General features: G+C 35.5%; 1 protein-coding gene across 5 annotated transcripts in view; it reads left to right on the forward strand.

Annotated features, from left to right (window-relative positions):
* The window catches only part of OXR1 (oxidation resistance 1), a 264,521-nt gene that overhangs the window by 223,940 nt on the left and 20,885 nt on the right, over positions 1–19,696 (forward strand). For all 5 annotated transcript variants that reach the window (XM_061995217.1, XM_061995219.1, XM_061995220.1 and 2 more), the window contains 4 exons: positions 175–359; positions 4,079–4,872; positions 7,348–7,516; positions 10,556–10,718. In XM_061995217.1, the coding sequence (XP_061851201.1) occupies positions 175–359; positions 4,079–4,872; positions 7,348–7,516; positions 10,556–10,718 (1,311 nt within the window). The remainder of the gene's footprint in view (positions 1–174; positions 360–4,078; positions 4,873–7,347; positions 7,517–10,555; positions 10,719–19,696) is intronic.

The raw sequence follows: 19,696 nt of genomic DNA on the forward strand, positions 1-19,696 counted from the left end.
ACAGTTATGTTTCTAGATGACTACAAAACCCAATAAAGTGTATAAAGTTGCTAAAATAAAAAGAAATGTAAAGAGGCTTTAAAAAAAATGAGAAAACACTTTTTTCATAAAAAAGAAATATTTAAAAAAAATATGAAGGAGAAAATTTACCACTTCTTTTCCCTCTCATTTTAGGGTACAGTCAATGGTGTGCTGCTAGTGACGCCAAATAATATAATGTTTGATCCTCATAAAATGGATCCTCTGGTCCAAGAGAACGGCTGTGAAGAGTATGGCATCATGTGTCCAATGGAAGAAGTGATGTCAGCTGCTCTGTATAAGGAAATTGTGGACAGCAAAATAAAGGATTCATTAACCATGTAAGATAGAATAGTATTTGTAAAGCTTTGAGTAAACATGAACTGTAGCCATATTGCTGACCATATAAAAGTAGCAAACTCACATGTTCCTCTGTTGTCCTTTTTCCAATCTTGGATGTTGTTCTTCAAGACTCTTGAGAGACCTTGCTTTACCTTAAGTTCTGACATTCTCTATACCACATCAAATAAATCCTCTTCTTTATGCATGGATTCTAAACTTCTCTAATAGTCTCAGTGTATAGGAAGAGCTTCACACTGCTTGCTCTTCCTCTTCCCCATGATGAAAACAATAACAGATGCATATCAATCTTTGTTAATAGAGAAGTTCAACTTACATAGCTTTAGGTGCAAATCTTGATTGTTTACCATTTTCCACTTGCTTCTCAAGCAGGTTTCACATACCCTTACATTGCTCTGATAAATGATGGTAAGATTCATTTTCTGAGACCTGTGTATATTTTTTACATTAAGTGTGCATTTTTTTCTGTCCGACTAGGTAGGGAACTGCACATTTGCATTTGTGTATAGCCTTGTTTGAGGTGAACAGAGTGAATTTGGATTAGGGAGCTTTAATTGCTGGTGTTTAACATTTAAAACTGACTTTAAATAGCATTGTGAAAATCCTTTTTCTGTTCTCTCTGCCTAAGTTTTATGTTATCCTCAGAAACACAATGAATACTAACGTTAAAGCTAAAAAGGATTTTTAAAAGAATACAAAAAATCGTATTGCCTGTATCATCAAGCACGAACGTGCAGACTGTTTTGATCATCTAACTGTAGGGAAGTGGATTCCATTTTACCAAGGCACATTTTTCTGTATGTGGGACAGAGTAAAGCTGTTTGCCTGATGCATAACTCTATATGATTGCTTTTTTTTTTTTGAGATAAAGTACTTGGTAACTCTGAACAGTACTCTAGTAGAGTTTGTACACTTAGTATGCTAAGCATATCTTTCTTGATAATCTTAAGACACCTAGAAAAGATAACATGCCTCATAATTTTTAAGTTCTATTTCAGCAGAGACTCAGTAGTCAACTGGTATCGTGGCATGATCTTCTTTGTTGCCTGAAAGCATGTGTTTATTGAAAGGGCAACTAATGTATGTGTTACAGTAGTTGCACTTTTGATGTTGGCATGATTGCTTTCTAGAAGTTTATTTTCCAGATTTGAGCTTTAAGAAGTTGCTTGTAGTTCCTTCTTTTGATATATAGAACAAGTAAGGAGGTTATGAAAATTACTTGTTTTAATCTGTTAGAATAATAATATTGCAGTGGAAAAAAATGTCTCTTTCCTAGCATGTTTGGTTTCTTAATGATTTGATGTTGCCTTACAAATTTACCTTTCATGCCCTGTCAATTTCTGTGCTCTTGTAGCACATTCATTTTCTGTTTTGTTTATACTATAAATGCATATGGAATGAAAACATGTCTAATAATGAAAGGTCGTGCTGGGCCTTTAGAGCCTTCTGTGTCCAATCTTGTTTATGTTTCTTGTCAACTTTATAGACTGTTAAATAGAACACTAGTTTGTAGCATTTTCTTAGGTCCCAGCACTTTTATGCCTTAATGTCATTGAATCTTGAGGCATATTTGTAAATTTGAGGGGAAAAATAAAATTTCTTAGATCTGTAAGCAGAGTCCTCAAACAGCTACAGATTACTCTGACAAAACTTGTGTGTCTCAAGGTATTTGAGACTTAAGTAAGTGTTTTCCCACAACTTGTGTTGTTTAAATATTCCACTGTTATAATTAAACCTCCTTTCCCCGTCTTGCCAACTATCAGAACTGTTTAAACTTGAAAGAACAATCTGAATACCAAAAATAATGTTACTGATGGGATGGAAACTGATCACAAACCTGTTGGATTCTTTGGTTCTTAAAACCACAATTTCATGTTGTATGGTTTTTATATATTAGCCACAATCTGTTCTGAAACTAGGGGAAAAAAGGTCAGAAAACATACAGAGGTTTTAGAGATTTCATGAATGTTGTGCTTGCCCAAGAGCACCGATTATCAGGATAATCCTGAAAAATTAAGGAAATGGCCCTTCTAACAGGGCACTAATTCACATGCTTTGTAAGCAAGATTACAATATCAACACAAGCTTAATATAAGCTTCATCTTAAGGCTTGAGTAGGAGATTGCATATGCAAACACCAGGAATTTTAGTGGTTTCTCAATGTCAGTAACATTACCCAACAATGAAAAGTTTTGTAGAAATGCAGAGTGGATTTACAAGCTTCTTAAAAGCCCCTCACTTAAGCAGGACATGGAGGTGCTGGAGTGGGTCCAGAGACAGGCAATGAAGCTGGTGAAGGGCCTGGAGCGCAAGTCTTGTGAGGCATGGCCGAGGGAAATGGGATTGTTTAGTCTGGAGAAGAGGAGGCTGAGAGGAGATATGATCACTCTCTATAGCTACCTGAAGGAGCATTCTAGTAAGGTGGGAGCTGATCTCTTCTCTCTAGTAATGAATGATAGGACATGAGGAAATGGACTCAAGTTGTGACAGGAGAGGTTTAGATTGGACTTTAGGAAGAGTGTCATTAAGTGTTGGAATGGGCTGACCAGGGAGGTGGTAGAGTCACTATCCTTAGAGATATTCAAAAGACACATGAATAAAGTACTGAGGGATATGATTTAGTGTAGTGATGGGCCTGGCAGTGTGAGGTTAGTGGTTGGATTTGATGGTCTTAAAATTGTCTTCTCCAACTATAATGATTCTATGATTCTAAGTAATGGAAGACGTAATGTACATGTGGTAGCAAGGGAATTGGCATGGAGTACTTCAGTCAAAAGTGCATTTAAACATGAAATATATTTTGTGAAGCTTGTGTACTGCTCAGTTTTGACGACTGTGGAAGAGCTTAAATCCTGTAGATACACCTTCACAGTTTCCTTGTCCTATTCTAAAACTCATTGAATTTCTGGTTAGCTTACTTTGAAAGGCAAGTTTGAGTAAGATTACTTCATTGAGGGAGAATAAGTTTCTATGCTTGCTTTTTTTTCTTACGCTGTTTATCAACATCTGATGTCTGCTCCTTAAATTGGTCAGTTGTACCAAGTAGTTGGGGATTTATTTTGCCTACCAGTGATATCCTTTAAAGTTAGGTACCTAACCAGTGGAGACACTGAACACTGATAGATATTTCCAGTGGGGAGAATGTTAAGATCTACCTTGACGGTTCCTGCTGTTCTGCATTGACTAGCTTAGATAGGTAAGGTTAGACCAGGTGATTTCTGACATTGATTTCTTATCTGTGAACTAGTTGTCAACTTCATAATAGGATGAGACAAATCTATACAGTTGTGCTGATTTCTTTGGTAGACAAAGCTTAAAAGATTGTGGAAGGTTTTTACCATTATAGATTAGGATTTTGTGTAGCTTTTTGTTGGTTTTCTTCTATGCTCTCTATTTTTCCACTCTTAAGCAGCTCAAACTGTCTTATTGTGTTCGTAGGAGAGCTTCTTGTTGTTGAAAGTAATGTTCTGATGTTTGGGAGTACAATCTATGTCATACTGGCAAAAGATCTGCCATAGTTTACCATTATGAGAATATATTTTATGCTTGTTTCTTGTTACTGTCACTCTGGATTAAGTTTAGGGTTTTTTTTTTTCGAAGATCATCTTTAAGTTTTTTTCATCATTTAATGAAATTTAATAAAGAAGAGAGCTTGATATGAAAGGCGTTTGCTATAACAACGTTCTTCTTTGCTCAACAGAGATGTAGAACAACTATCTGTCAGGGAACTTTGCCATTCCAAGAAAGCTGCAAAGAGCAATACAGATGAAATGGATTCCAGGATTCGGGATACAGGCAATGACAGTGCTAGTACTGCCCCAAGGAGCACAGAGGAGTCTCTTTCAGAAGATGTCTTCACAGAATCAGAACTCTCTCCAATACGTGAGGAACTTGTTTCCTCAGATGAGCTTCGACAAGACAAATCGTCTGGAGCATCATCAGAATCTGTCCAAACAATAAACCAGACTAGTGCTGAGTGTTTAACAATAATTTCAGACTCAAGTGAAGCTGCCAGTGACTTAAAACCCAGTGTCAAAATGGTTGTAAATGTTAAACAGTTTGGTACACACAGCTTACAATCAGAAAGTGCTGACATGTCTATAAAAGGTGGACAAGAACCTAGTGAAAATATTGCAGATGTCCTCCAGCAGCAGTCTTTGCAAGGATTGCATGGGAGCAAAGAGCATGACAAAGAGACAGAAGAGGACAACAGTCAAGATTCTTCATTACGAAAAGAACCAGGAGAAAGTAAGATGGAAGGTGAATGTCTACGTTGTGAAGATTCCCCAGGCACTCAAAAGAAAGAGACAACTAGCAAAGGAAAAGTAGTGAGAGGGCAAACTCAAGACTCAGAGACGGAAGTTGAAGAGCTCCGCAAACTCTGGAAGAGCCACACTATGCAACAAACAAAGCAGCAAAGAGAGAACATGCAACAAGAGTCACAAAAAGAAATTAGTCAGAAAACTGTGACAGCAGGAGATGGGCAGTTAGAAGGTGAGTTAGTATTCGTAGATACAGAGTTGGCCTTGATTTACAGTGTATCTTCCTCCTGCTTATCAATCTTCTTGTTGTTTTTCATTCTGTAGAACACATCTGCCTTTATATTCTTATAAAAAATAATATAAAAATATAATAATATATATCTCCCATATATTTCTCACTGGCTTGAAGATACACTTAAGTTGTACCTTATCTAAACCACTGGGGACACAATTTTTCAGGAAACTGAAAACATGGATACTTTTGTTACTGTCTTTTTTTCCTCAGTGAAATTATAGTTATGATCAGATTAAAACCCAGCATCGTAGTTGGAGAGATTTGAATGAGCCTGTAAAATTAGATCTGTGATGCACTGGTCACTGGAGAGCTCAAAATTATGAATGTTCTCCGGTAACCAGCTAGATGTCCCTGAATTCTTGATCCCAGTGTACCTGTGAATGAATGAATTTCAGCAAATAAATTTCATCTTATTTATAGCATGCCTACCTTATGGTTAAGGTAGGTTCACTGATGTGAACCACAAACAGTGGAGTCTTAACACCGTTTGATACTTTCTGAACTTTGTTTCACTGGCTTCTTACCATATTTTCATGCTGACTAGAACGACGTTAAGCATAAATAAAAGCATTCATTGGAATAGATAAGAGCTAGCAGGTAAGAAATGAATGCCATGAATATGCAGAGGTCAAATGTTTCTGAGTTTAGAATTAATGATCTATTTGTTCTGAACATTGAACAGGTGATGCAGTGGAAGTTAATAACTGACTGGAATAGCTAAAAAGGTCTCCCTTGAATTTTTTTTAATTACTTAGTACTCTTTTATATTCTTTTCTGTTTTCAGACAGTGATGTTAACTACAGAACTGAAAGAAAAGCTAGATGTAGTTGATACTTTTGAGAAACTTTAATGGTCTGTAGTTACATGTGTATATAACAAGCTGAAATATCATTAAATGTAATACATCTGCTGCGTATTTAGCTGGATATTGGGAGAAACGGAAGGGGGGGGAAAGGCATGAGACACGAGACATTACTAAAATTTTTCTTTTTTTCTAATGAATTCTATATCAAGTATACAAAAAAGAAAAAATTGGAGAACACACCAAAAAAAGAATATCTTCAATAGTCCTTTTGAGATTTGGAGGCAGGGCTAAATTGTTTCTGTTTCACTCTCTCTGCTACCTACCTCTTCTTTAAGATATGTTGCAAATCTTACTTCTCTGAGCTCTAGGCCAGAGAGATATTAAACAACTGCATCTTAAAGACTCAAATCCTGAACATCAGATCATTTTAAGAGCACTTTTATAACACTGCCACAAGATTCCTGTGCTGGTCCTGTGAAACATCATTGTGTCTATTTGAGGGGAATTTTTGTCTGACAATTTACATTTGAGCTTAAAGACTTATAAAATGTTTCCAAATCATGCGTATTATCACTATTCTGTCGTTCTGTATATTGCAGGTATAGTTCTAAACTGTTAAAAATTAGGAGGTGCACATTTAAGTATTTACGGATTTTTTTTTTCTGTGGAACAAGGTTGTTCTAAACTTTATGGTGAAACATGTAGTAGAGGTGTTTATAGATCAAGAAGCTGATGTTTTCTGTGTTTAGAGTATCTGTAGTCTGCATAGACACTGAAGGAGAACTTCAGCTGTAAAGAAAATGAATGTTGTAGAAAATTGGAACATATCTGTATATACATGTAACACCAGAGGTAGGATAAATCCTTTGTTGTCATAGCTGATCATGAGAATCTTTAAATTTACATTTTCCTTCCTTGGTTTAAAAAGTCTCTTGTGCCTGGAGCTCGTGTTACTGGACTTGGGCAATTAATCTAGCAAAGACAGTTTTTGGAAGGCTTCTTGCTTTATCTTTTGCTGGCTTGACAATTCAAACCTTGAGAGTAATCATGTCATTCCATTAATTCAATCAAATATAGTACCAGAGGGGGAAATCCTGTAGTGCAATATCTAGTATCATCTTGAAGTCATGTTCATACCTCTGAAGTATTTGATATAGCAAACATGAAAATTAATTTCTATCTTATATTAGTGCCAGAACTTTTCTTTTTTTAAATGAAAAGTAACTAATTAACAGCTTCGACATAGGTGAATCAAACCTAAGTACTTATTTAACACTTTCTTTTGCACTTGTATGGAATATCTTTCTAACTGTGGGAGGGTTGTCTTAGTATTGAGTGGTGTGCTTTGAGAATACCTTCTGAAATACTTTCACTATCATTGTGTGATCTGAGGTTGGAAGCAGAAATGAGTGTTAGAATTATTCAATTACATTGTACTCTGAAGTTAATTCTGCTGATGCAATTTAGATAACCAAAAGGACAAGTAATTATTGCTGTGTTACCTCATCTTCTATTACTTTTTTTTAATATATGTCCTATATGCCTGTATTGGCTAGTAGTTTTAAGCTCATTTGTACATCGTGGGTCGTTTACTTTTTCTTTAATAGGTTCATCTCTTGCAAAAGAAAAAAGACGACATCGATCTCTCAAATTTCTGTGTCTCAGGGTTGGAAAACCCATGAGAAAAACATTTGTTTCACAAGCAAGTGCGTCCATGCAGCAGTATGCACAGAGGGACAAGAAACATGAGTACTGGTTTGCTGTTCCACAAGAAAGGTAAGGAAGAGGTGGACTGTAAAAATTAATGTTCTCCTATCAGTCTTTGAGCTTTTTGTTTTCTGCGCCATTCAGGTTTTTTCAGTGTGTCTATAAAGCAACATAAAAAAAGTCCACAGCTGAGGATGTTGATGATTGGCTTGTACTCAACACTCAAATATCATTACTGTTCTGAAGTTTTACTCATTTACTTGAGTTACTTCCAGGTTCAGCCAGTAGTTTCTGATGGTATTATTGAGGCTTATGTTTGTAGCAAATAAATAATGAAAGAAAGATTCAAGTAAGTGGTGTTTGGTGAGTGAAGTGAGTTTTACAACAGAGTTTGTATTGTCATTATTTGTACTTCTCATTGTTTGTTTGGAAACTTTCTAAAAAAATTCTCTACTTCTTAAAACTCCTTTGAGTTCAGAAGAGCTAGATGGGGGTCCTATGTTCCATGTATAAAGATAAAACTTTTCCAGGAAGCAACTTCAACATATCTACCGGAAAAGTATCTAAATTTGTTGCAATGATTTAAAGACAAGAGATGTTCATGTCTTCACTGGTAGAGTCTTAAATTCTTAAATGACCTTTACCACTAGGAAACTGTGACTTTTTTTCAAGTTGAATGTGATGCTGGGGGTCTTGGAGATGATTATATCCTTACCAGAAGAGGGGAGGGGGGAAAGAAATAAACAACAACAAAAGCTATCATCTATCATCTTGTATAAATACCTACACACAATGATCAAGTCACTTTTCCATCTTTTCTTTTGAGCTGAATGGCATAGAATGTCCAGTTGGGGCACTGCAGTTGAGGACAGATATGGATCAATTGGAGAGAGTCCAGAGGAAAGCAGCAAGACTAATTAATGCCTAGAAAGTGTAACAAATAAAGAAAATTAGAAGTAAGTGGGGTTCTTTAATCTAAAGGAGAAAAGGTTGATTACGAACATAAAATAATTTCATACTTTAAAAGTTGGCTGCAACAAGAAAGACAGTATTCTTTGTTTCGTGTCCACTGTGAATGGAGATGTATAATGGACTGAAATTACATCAAAGTATTTGAGTTTTCCAACAGGGAGAACTGAGTTCATGCTAGCACATCACTAACCTGCTTTTAAACATCACCCGTGCTACCCCCAAGTGGTGGAGATTATGTAATTTCTTGAGACAACTGACTGTAACACCAATTCTGATATAGTTAATCTGGTCTGGGCCAGGTGACCTCTCATGGCTCTATTCATATAATATTTAATTTGAAGACAGAGAAGTATATTGCATATGACAATGTCTAGGCCAGTTGATTAAAATGGTTACTGTCTCTTTGATTCATTTTCTTACATAGCAGAGCATATATTTATCTTCAGAGTAAAGCAGAATTTATCATCTGTTTCAGAAGAAATGTATCTTAGTTTACCATCTGTATCTTATCTCCTTGGAAATAGCTCCAGCTGTGAAGTGTCTCTCTAATTGCATGGAGAACTAGTAATCTGTTCTTTTTTCATCCAGTGTGTGTCCTCTGTTTTTGTACACAAAAAGTCACATGTGGTGATAGTGGAGTGTTTGATTTCTGAAATCGATGTTAGCATTTGCCAAGTGCTCCTTTGCATAAGTCCAAGTATTTTGTGTCAGCCCAGTGGTCTTTGTCACATAGTGGGAAGAAAGGGCTGGGGGGGAAGTGGATGTCTGACAAACCTGCATTATTTTAGTATTCTTAATCTCATTTGAATGAGGAGGAGAATCTTAAGTTCCTTAAACACCAGGTTTTATTTACTTTTTAACTGCTATGGTTACATACAATTTCAAGTTCTTAAAGATAAAATCAGGTTTTAAAAAAAAATTCTACAATGTAAAACTTCTTAAAATTGACACCTCTGCATAGAATCCTTGGCTGCTTGTTTTGACTTTGTCATAGAACTTATCTGGCCTTATGCATCTTTTATACTCTCAGAAAAAAAGACTGCTGTGGTTTTTTCATCAATGTTATCAAGGAACCTTACTTTTAACAAAGGTGACTTGAAATAACTGACCTTGTTCAGAGACTATTACATATGTGTGGACTGCGTCGTTTTAGACAGAGATAGGTGAAAACTATAGCTGCAGTTTTGAGATACTTTGCTGTTCTATATCTCTTGCTGTTCTTTCACTATTCAGTTTTGCAGGGAGTAACTCAACTGCAGTAAGGAGGTGGGAGGGAAGTCCAAATATCATTCTTCATGCTAATTCAGTATGCTATTTGACTGTAGTTAATATCTCTGAAGACAGATAAAAGGAATATTCAGACTCTTGGTAACCAGAGCCATAAAGCTCTAGCTCTGAAGCTGTCTTCTCCATGATGAAGAGGTACCAATGGACTCACTATGTGTTTTTTCTAAATGCTCCATCTATGCACCTACAGGAAATGCTTAATTAGCATAGACAAACATCTGTTAAGATTGTGAATAACTTTCTTTTGGGAATTTAGGCATTTTTTTACTTCCAAACTGGAAAACCATGCAATTCATGGCAGGATAGCTTAAAAGGAGGTGACTTTGAATCATGATTCTTGCTGCAGTACTGCAGTTAGTCTGTACTTTGACCTACCTATATATATGCACACTTTCAGCTTTATTTCCTCATATCTGTAGTAATCACCATCTGTATAATTTTGGTTGTGTCTTCGGAGTGTTCATCTCTTCTTCAGGGGTGGGGAAAGCACCACAACAAAATCCACTTTTGTTTATTTTTTATGTAACTTCTTAAATGAAAAATATTGTCTTATTTGAGAAATAATTTCAGTTGTTAACAGGAGTCTCCAATGGGACAGAAGTAGTTGAAGGACTGTACTTGTATGTAAAAACTTGTTTCCTGTTTTTCCTCTGGTGTCAGCTTCATATAATTAAAAAGGAAAAAGAAAGCAACCTAGCTTTTTTCAAATGTCTCTCAAATATCTAGTAAAACATGGAATTGTAAGTATTTTGATTTTAACCTGAAATACTTCCTAATATTTGACATGACACAACAGGTCACAAACTTACCTTATTTTTTCTTTTCTGTATCATTACTTGACTTCTCTAGGACAGATCATTTGTATGTCTTCTTTATCCAGTGGAGTCCAGAGATATATGCAGAAGATACAGGGGAATCACTTCGTGAACCTGGATTTATAGTGGTAAAAAAGAAGGAAGAGCCTGAAACTAGTGAAGAATCTACTACTGAAGATGCTGCTAAAGAGTGGGAGGTAAGGAAGAATGGAAAAATAATATATTTTTAGTACTTTCATATTAATATGGTTAAAGTAGTATTAAATACTTTACAAAAAAACCCCGATGCAATGAGCTTTATTGGGCTGCTTGATCATGACTGTTTAATTTATGCCATCCTAATGCTTTGGTCTAACATCAGTTCAGGGAAACATTTCATAATTACAAATCATTTTTGTAAGTAGCAAACTGTAAATCAAAACTCAGAATTGAAAGGAATGTGAGTACAGCAAAGAAGTTGCGACTTTCATGAAGCAGACTTATCTTTCAGTCGAATAAGCTGACTGTTTTCTGTATTTATTATTCCTGTGTCTAGAATATTGAATAATTATTGGTAAGTCTGAAAACAGGTGTTGAGACAATAGAAAAGGAAAATTAATCTACTAATTACATTGATTTTTCCACAATAATTCACTATATAACTTCTCAGTTACTACTGTTTTCATACATTAAGGTGCTGTTGCATGGATTTTAGTAACAAACTGTAACAGGAACTATCTCTGTGTTCTTTATAACCAACACATTTCTCCCATGTGAATCTGTGTCCACTGTGTTTCTATGGACACATCTTTACATGTCTACATGGTTTTGTTTTGTAGTATACATACACTTAAAGCACTTGTAGTCCTGTGCATTCAAATGTCAGTCAAAAGTTTGATAATTCCTGTCATATGTATTGTAGAAGTATCCCATGAGTACTGTTTGAGTCTTAGGGCAGCAGTTGCAATCTGTGACTGTTAAGTCTGGTTTTGTTTGGCTGTTCTCCTTTTCTCCCCCTCCCCTTGCCTTGCCCTGCCATGGAGTGGGTTGAAATTAAGGAAGGCTATACTAGTGTTTTATATAGTGTGTAAAAGATTTTTTAAAACTGCAATAGTCTAAGACTTCTTAGCTCTGAAACAGATGCATAGTAGAGCTGACTTCAAACTTCTCACTTAGCTGAAGTATTAGGCTGTGGCTACAAAACACTCCACACTTCAGTGATTTTTTTTTTTTTTTATCAAGCATTTCTGCTTTGAGACATTGGGATTTGTATCATAAAAGTATGTCTTTTGAATCTTTGTATTTTCAGCATATATATTGCTCAGGTATTTTTACCAACAATGTATTTGTGTTGACCATTGTTCAAAGCCTTTATAAGTATTTGATGGTTTAAAATGTGGCCTATTGGAACATGGAGATCGGTGGCAAATGATCAATCAGTATTACAGTTTAAGGAAGGGTGTCTCTTTTAATGAACTCTTCAATAACCTGGCACCTTAACATAATTACAGAATAACTTCCACAGAAATTAGTCCAAATTTTCTTTCAGGATTAAATGTTAAAATTTTTTAGGAGTTACATCTGATGATAGGGGCTGCCCTTTTCCTTCATGTATTAGAATCTGTAAGTTACTCTAGTATGAGGCTATGCCTTAAGCCTTTATTTAGGTCTCTTCTGAAGGCAAGTGTAGAAGGACATATTTCAAAAATATTATTTCTATATGTGTTATGTGAAAATTATATCATGTTTGGTTCTCTTAAGATGGTATAGTAATAACTTTTTGGGTTTTGAACTTAGTGTGATGAGTGAGGTGGATAACTTTTGCAAGTCCAAGAAATCTGTTAATGTGGTCTTCTGTACATTTTAACTTGAGTAATGTGACATCTTGTGACTGATTGGTAGCAGAAATCTGAAAGCATTTAAAAAACTTTTAATCAGAGATGTTTGACAGTACCAGGTGGTTCAACGTGTGATCACATACAGCTGCATTTTAGTAGCTTTTAGCACATGTACTAGAAAGTATCAGTAAATACAGGAAATTGTAGCTATTGTCACACTCGTTATGTCCACTGAATTTCAGTCATCTTCAACCAATGTATTTCTCTCCTTTAGCCCAACAAGATTTTTTTTTTGTCAGCTCTTGATCCGTGTATAATCTGAGAGGGGTGAAAAATATCATTGACAACTATTTGTAGTTATTATGATGAAAATTAGACTTCTTCTGCCTTCTTCAGAGTACAGTGATGGGAAAACTCAAGGTGGGAGGGAAATGGAAAACAAAACCTTGATGTACAAATTAAGTACTACTGATCTGCCAGAAGAGGAAGGTAGTGGAGTAGCTTTTTTGCCAAAGTGTTCTTTCTGCTGTTGTACAACTGGAAAAACAGGAAGGAGTTTAATGGATAAACCAATGTGTTAACACATTCAGCTGCAGCTTTTATCAAGAGTCTTTAAGGAAGTACCACACGGTTATTTTTTTAGTGGAAAGGGAACTATAGAAAGAAGGAACAATCAAAAGCAAAGAGCGGTAATATAGGAAACAAATAGTAGGAGTTGGTTTATAAGTCTATTAAATGGATCAATGAATAAGACTGAACTCTTACTCTGAACTTACTCCAGTTTTTCATCTGCTTGTGCTTTCTTCTATCTGGATGCAGGGTAGTCTTTCCTATCAGCCTTTTCCTTGCAGTAATCTAGTAGATGTAACCTAAGCTGATCTAGTGGCAAAAAGATCAAAACTTCTGTCATAGTAAACCGTAGTTTCATCAAATACTGACCAATGAAATGTCAAAAAAGAAAAAAAAATCCTTTAGTTGAATCTTTTTCTGTTCTATGCTACGCAATAGATAACTGACTTACTAGAAATAACCACAAATACACTGCTGTCTAATACTAAAGGTGACTAATTCATAGTCATCGGTTAGAGTTTAAAACAAACAGGTACCTTGTGACTCCTGTTGCTGATGTTCCTCTGTTTCTGCCTTCCTGAGAAGTTTCTGCTTGTCCCATTGGTAAAGATCTATTAAAAATTAATACCTTTGCACATAAGATCACTTCATCCTAAAGACTTGACTCTGGTGTCCAGTAGAAATGAATAGATTATTATTTTATTTTATATATTCTGTAAGATATTAAACTGTGCTGCTAGTTTCTTGCTGTTATCCATTTTCCTCAAATATATCTTTTACTTCCTTGTACTCAAGTGAATGGACATAAACCAAAGAGGCTGTTTTGGGTTGGGGGGTTGTTTTTTTGTTTGGTTGGGGGCTCTTTATTTTTTTCTTAACATCTGTATTGAGCCTTGAGGGTGTAGAGGTATATTTATTGTAATATTCTGTTTTTACTTAGGATGTATAAGTGCAAGTGCTAATGGCTTTCTTTCTCCATTAGCCAAATAATTAATACTGTTCAGATATCTATGCTCTGATAAATGCTTTCTCTGACGCATATTCTGTATTTGCATCTAAACTTGCATCTGTTGGTCTGTGAAGGTAATAGTCAACATTAATGACATTCCTTGAACAATAAAGGGACTTGGTCTGTTGTGTTCTTTGTGTAGTTAACTTTTTTGATAGGGAGCTGTAAAACTGGGATACACCATTACATTAACTGTATGTGTGTAAATGCACTTTATTTCTACCTGTGATAATGACTTAATGACATAGATAATGTTTTGATTGTTCTAGATTCAAATCCAGCATCTAAAGCTAGATTAGGGGTCTGTGTAAGGTACTACAGTTGCTAAGTGTCTCTATCATCACACAAGATTGGAAATACAGGAGTTATATGATGGATCAAACCACTGTCTGGACAGACTATTGATACATTATGGAATGTGGTCACAGCCGAATGTTTCAGAGGTGTTAAAGAAATTTAAACTTTTGAAGAAATCAGTTAAGGAAATCGGTTCCTATTTAAACCTGAGATCTCTTAAGGAAACAGAACAACTGTGCTGTGCTAGAATAATTCTCAATTATTTAAAGTGTCGATTCTTCCCTTGAACCACCCCAACTTCCCCCTGTTGTTTGATCTTATGTATTGCTATTGTCCAGGATTGCACGACACTTCAGGTTCGCAAAAATACTCATCCACAAGATACTTGAAAACAGGAAATGTCTTCTCTTAGGGTCTGCAAGATGGTCTTAAAGAAGTTGGAAGCTCATTTGCTTTATTGCTTCCAATTAGTTTGTCAGTTGTTTGGAAATTTAAGAAAATGAGTTTGATATAAATTTGTTGGTAGATATTTCCAAATTATTTTTCCTAGATTTACTGTATCATGTTCTGAACTGGAAGTTCCTGGTAATTATCTTTGGTTATGCATATTGAACTTAGGTAGAAAATATAGGTACAAGACTTCTGGAAGGTAGTACTCTGTAGTAATTCACTTGTCAAACTAAGTTTCAGTTGGAACTTTGACGCAGTTTGAAAATGCTTGTTAGATCAAGACATTAATTGCAAATAAAGTTCTGCCTTTCCAAAGTGGTATTTGAGTTAGACACTTAACCTTTCACCATTAACAAAACTGTAACTTTTGGAGTGTCTTGATTCTATTTCTGCATATTTGTAGAAACGTGAAGGTCACAAATAGGGATTATGTCTCCTGGTCAGGTAACATTTGAAGGAGATTTTCAAGATTGGAATATTGGACATAAATGCTTAAGTTCTTTATTGGATCTGAACTGTAACCTACAACATTTGTACATTTAAAATGGGCATTTCAGTTCTTCAGACAGCAGCACATAGTAATTTTTGTACCTTAATCACATTTTCTCTATCATCTTGTTTCTGTTCCTTGGTCTACACTGCACTGCTCAAATGCTAGTGAAACAGCTAGTTGTTGTGTCTCACATTTTAAAATGTGTTACAATCATAATGCGGTATGATAAGCTGGTTAATACTGCATCAACAAGAGAGAAGAGAAAGCCTGGAAGTCGTAGGCTTCTTGAATTAAACTTTGTACATATGTGTACATGTGCACCACATTAACAGTCCTCAAAATAAGAATATTTTTCCTGTGTTTCTTGAGAGGTTGTTTTTTTATGATAGTACTTTGGATATAACGGCTAGATCATTGTTTTTTTACAGTCTTACATGGTCTGTTAAGACACTGGATTTGGCACCATGCATGTGTTGCTGTGCATTAGCAGATGTGTTTAATAGGCTTTGCTCTTGTACTGGAGATTGCGAGTGTCTTGCATTTCTGCAGTCATGTTCAATACTAGAAATGTTTCTGTTAGTTTATTGTGACTGAAGAGAGAAACTGTGGTGCATGTTAGTATAATGTAATGCCCTTTGTAGGGACAAGTAACTTCTATTCTTGCTTTTGCTATTACCTTGAGCAAATATTACATTTTCAACTTCACACATGGGAATGCTTTGCTCTATTTTTTTTCTCTATTTAATCTATTTGCAGTGCATTTATTACTCATATAAATGAAAATTTTAATGTTTTCACTATTTGGAGCTTGCGAATGTGAAATTTATGGCTTTTGCATGTCTAAGAGAGAGAACTGGGGCAATATCTTTGCTATGAGTTGAAGTAGAATTGTTCAACTAAAAAACTTTTGTGCTTTTGAGAATCTTAATGGCTTCCAGTGTGCCTTTGAAAATCCCAAGGAGACCTTTGTTGATGGAAAAATGCTGCTGGGTGGTGGGGTGTTTTTTCCCTTCCACTAAACTGTTGAAAGGAAATAAAGGAGGACTTCTTAAATTAGATTTCCTTTCTTATGGAAACATCAGCCAACTGAGAAGCTATGCCAGTCTGTGATGTGCTGGATAGCACAGGAGGAGGCTTTTGTGATGTTTAGTGTTCCTTATGTAGTAGTATAGGGAGAAGGGATCTCATCTCAGTTAGCTATAATCCACATTAAAGTCATCTGCAGCAATTTTTACAAAGATCCATTTCTAGAAGGTCTGCATAGTAGGTCTGCATTGGAGACAGTACTTGATTACTTTTTTTTAATTGTATTCTAACTTCATTACTCCTGAACTTGACACTCTTAATCATCTGAAAAGCTTTTTGTACCAAACAGAACTTGTCTGCTTCCTAGTAAAGATAAATCAGACCTTAATTCAGCTGAGTATGGTATCTTTCATGCCATCAGAATCTGAAACTGCCTTTCACTTGGTGGGATTCCTTCCAAAGATGACATTTTAGATGACCTGAGCATCTTTGTAATTTTGGAGTTCTTGGCAACTTATGTCCTAAAACTATATTGCAAGTATTAAACACCCTGGATGTACATCTCTCTTTGGAGCTGTAAAATGCTATTTTAAACTTTAAAATATTGCAAGATGAAGTGTGCAATCCAAGAGTTGTTTTCTGTCTCATTATACTAGTGTGTATTGAAACTACTATTTTCAACACTACTTGAGACAGCTTTCATTTTTTCTTTTGTTAGATGTACTTAAATAGCAATCTCATTCAGAAATGAGTCTAAAAAGCAGATAAGCTACTGAAAGGGAAACTAATGTCATTGCTTATTGATTTTGTTTGTTCCCAGGCAAACAGATACAATGGCATGAAAACAAACTTTCTTCTTGTCAGTCAAAAATGCAAATGACTTGTAAATTGCACTGAGGCACTCCAGTTATACAGTCTGGTTTTTGTGATTTCTGTTTTTCTCAAATTTAGGGTCTGCTTCTGAAATTGGAATATTAAATTCTGATAATAATCTTTTTATACATATATCTCACATACCATCTTCTCAGGAGATGCTTGGGGATGCTTTTCTTTGGTGTACCACATTTGTGACTTTTCATCACAAAATCCAGTCATCTACGTGGCTGCTTCATGTAGAACCAATAGCAAGTTCTAAATAAACTGAGTAATTATGTCCCCCCCTTCCCCCGGTATCTCTCAGGGCTATTTATTCATCTCAGGAAATAAAGGCTGCTTTAAAATAATGCATATTAAATAGGGGGATTGTAAAATTCAACATCACAACTTTTCTTTCTGTGCTGTCAGGACACTGTGTTAGTAGCTAACTGATGAAAGAGAATGCCATCTAATCAAACTGCAAACATGTTCTTTAACACCCAGCATCCAGTCTTCCTACTCAAGTTCAGAGGGAGTTATCTTGCTATCTTGTTTCAGGGTTATGAGGTCTTGTCAGCTGATAACTTCAAATCCGATATGGCAAAAAGTGTAAACTAGATAATTGATTCATAGTGGAAAATAAGACATTTTGCAAGTTGTACCTATATTTGCTGGCATTCTTCCTTTTTCTCTGGTACTATTGTAAGACAAATTAGTTTATCAGAAAAACAACATTGTGAATAACAGTTACTGAAAGGACTGTGTGCTTCTGCCTTGAACATCAATTGTGTGGAGATATTTAGCATGGTTACAAACTGAAACTGACAATAACAAGATTGTCATTTGGTGTAATTAGATACATTTCATTTTGCTATGTTGTCTAGGTAGCAAATAAGTGGATACTTTTTGAGCGTGGATACTTTTTGAGCGTTTGTACCTGTGCTGCAGGTATGTTGGGTCTGAGCTGGTACTCCTCTAAAATCTTTTTATGAAGAAGTTTTATGACAAGACAGCTATTAATTAGCAAGAAGATAAGAGGTTCTGATTCAAATTAACAGATCAGCACAAATGCATGAAAGAATAAAAGGGCAGTTTAGTTTATTTATCTTTAATTAAGGGATACTCCTGGGGTCAAGCTTCTTGTGTGGGTTTCTTTTTCTGACTAGTAGCAATATATTTTCTACCAATTTGGAAAAAAAGGACTGGGTTGGAGGTCAGTCACAACAGAAAGCTTTTGCTGTTTTTACGACTGCACAGTTTCATGATGCTGACTGGCTTTCCACCCATCCCCCTCCTCCAGTGAATGCTCCCAGCTTCGGGGCAGCAAACAGCTGTTGGGAGCTGCTGTTGTTGGAACACCAAAACAGGCTGGCAGAAGGTCTGATAGAGTTACTAGTGCATTGATTCCCATTAAACTTAGCAGCTCAAGCGAAAAAGTGAGTTGTGAGATATAACAGGGAAGTTTGTTGCTCTCTGAGCAAGTTTTTCAAATCCTCTTGAGAAGCTCTGGGCAGATCCATGGGCAGGTAAAGTCTAAGAAAGATGTTTGAATTGTTTAAGATGAAGTAGTTTAGAATAAAAAAATGTGTGATGGCTCAGATTCTTTTCTTTGTCCTCCAGTTTTGGAGAAATGGTATTTGTTAGGGTAAGGGAGGAATCTATTTTTTTGGAGAGGATGGGGGAAGATGGCTAAATTTTAGGCCATGGGGCAGTTAATGTAGCTACCTTTTGCTTTTTGGCTTAGAATTCGTATGTCCAGGGATAATTTAAAATAGTATTTGTTTGTTTTCTTTATGCATACTTCCATTATTCCTATAAGATTTGCTAGACTTAGGGGATGGGGGAAGGGTAGAGATGTAGTTTGTGTTTTAATTTTATATTGATTGTAATAGTCTTATCTGAAATCATTTTAGGACTGTCCATTTTTGTTCTTGTTTTACCTCAATATTAGCTTCCTTGTTTGTTTTTTTTTCTTTTTTAAAAATGATTTTTTTTTCTTTGAATCTTACACTATTTGACTTCCCATCTACTATATTGTTGTATATTTGAATTTTCTAAATCCCACCTTTCAGTATATCTCTAATAAAAAATGTGGGTTTTTTCATAATTCTGCTTATTTGGAGCAAATTGACTTTTAGAGTTATCATCTCTTCAGAAAAGTTTTACTGAAAAGAAAAACATCTATATGAATTGTGTTGAGTTGGATACAAAATACAAGGTGAGGCATTCCAGTGCACAGTCTACAGTACAGCTAGGTACATGTTCTGGTACTGTTTTTCTCTGTTATGGCATCTTGGCTTTTAGGTCATGGTGCAACAGCACAAGAGTGCAGTATTCTAATCTTGTGTTGCTGCTGCAAGGAAATTAGCAAAGGGTTACTGTGTGTATAACTATTTCAACAGGCATGTACAACAAACATCCTTCCTTTAAAAAAAAATTAAAAAATCCAAAACTACTTTATTACTAGCATTTAACCCAGACAGCAAGTTTAACTTCTAGACAAAAGGATTTATTTTCTTCATGTAGCTTACAAAACTGGAAATGCTGCAGAGCTGGAGAGAATCATGGATGCTTCAAACCCATTTTTAAATAACTTCACTGACCACTTCTTTAACTGGTCCTAGACTCTCTTAAGAAATAACTGACAGTATTTATATA

Source organism: Colius striatus, chromosome 4 (genome assembly GCF_028858725.1).
Source record: "Colius striatus isolate bColStr4 chromosome 4, bColStr4.1.hap1, whole genome shotgun sequence".
In the NCBI taxonomy this organism is placed as follows: domain Eukaryota; kingdom Metazoa; phylum Chordata; class Aves; order Coliiformes; family Coliidae; genus Colius; species Colius striatus.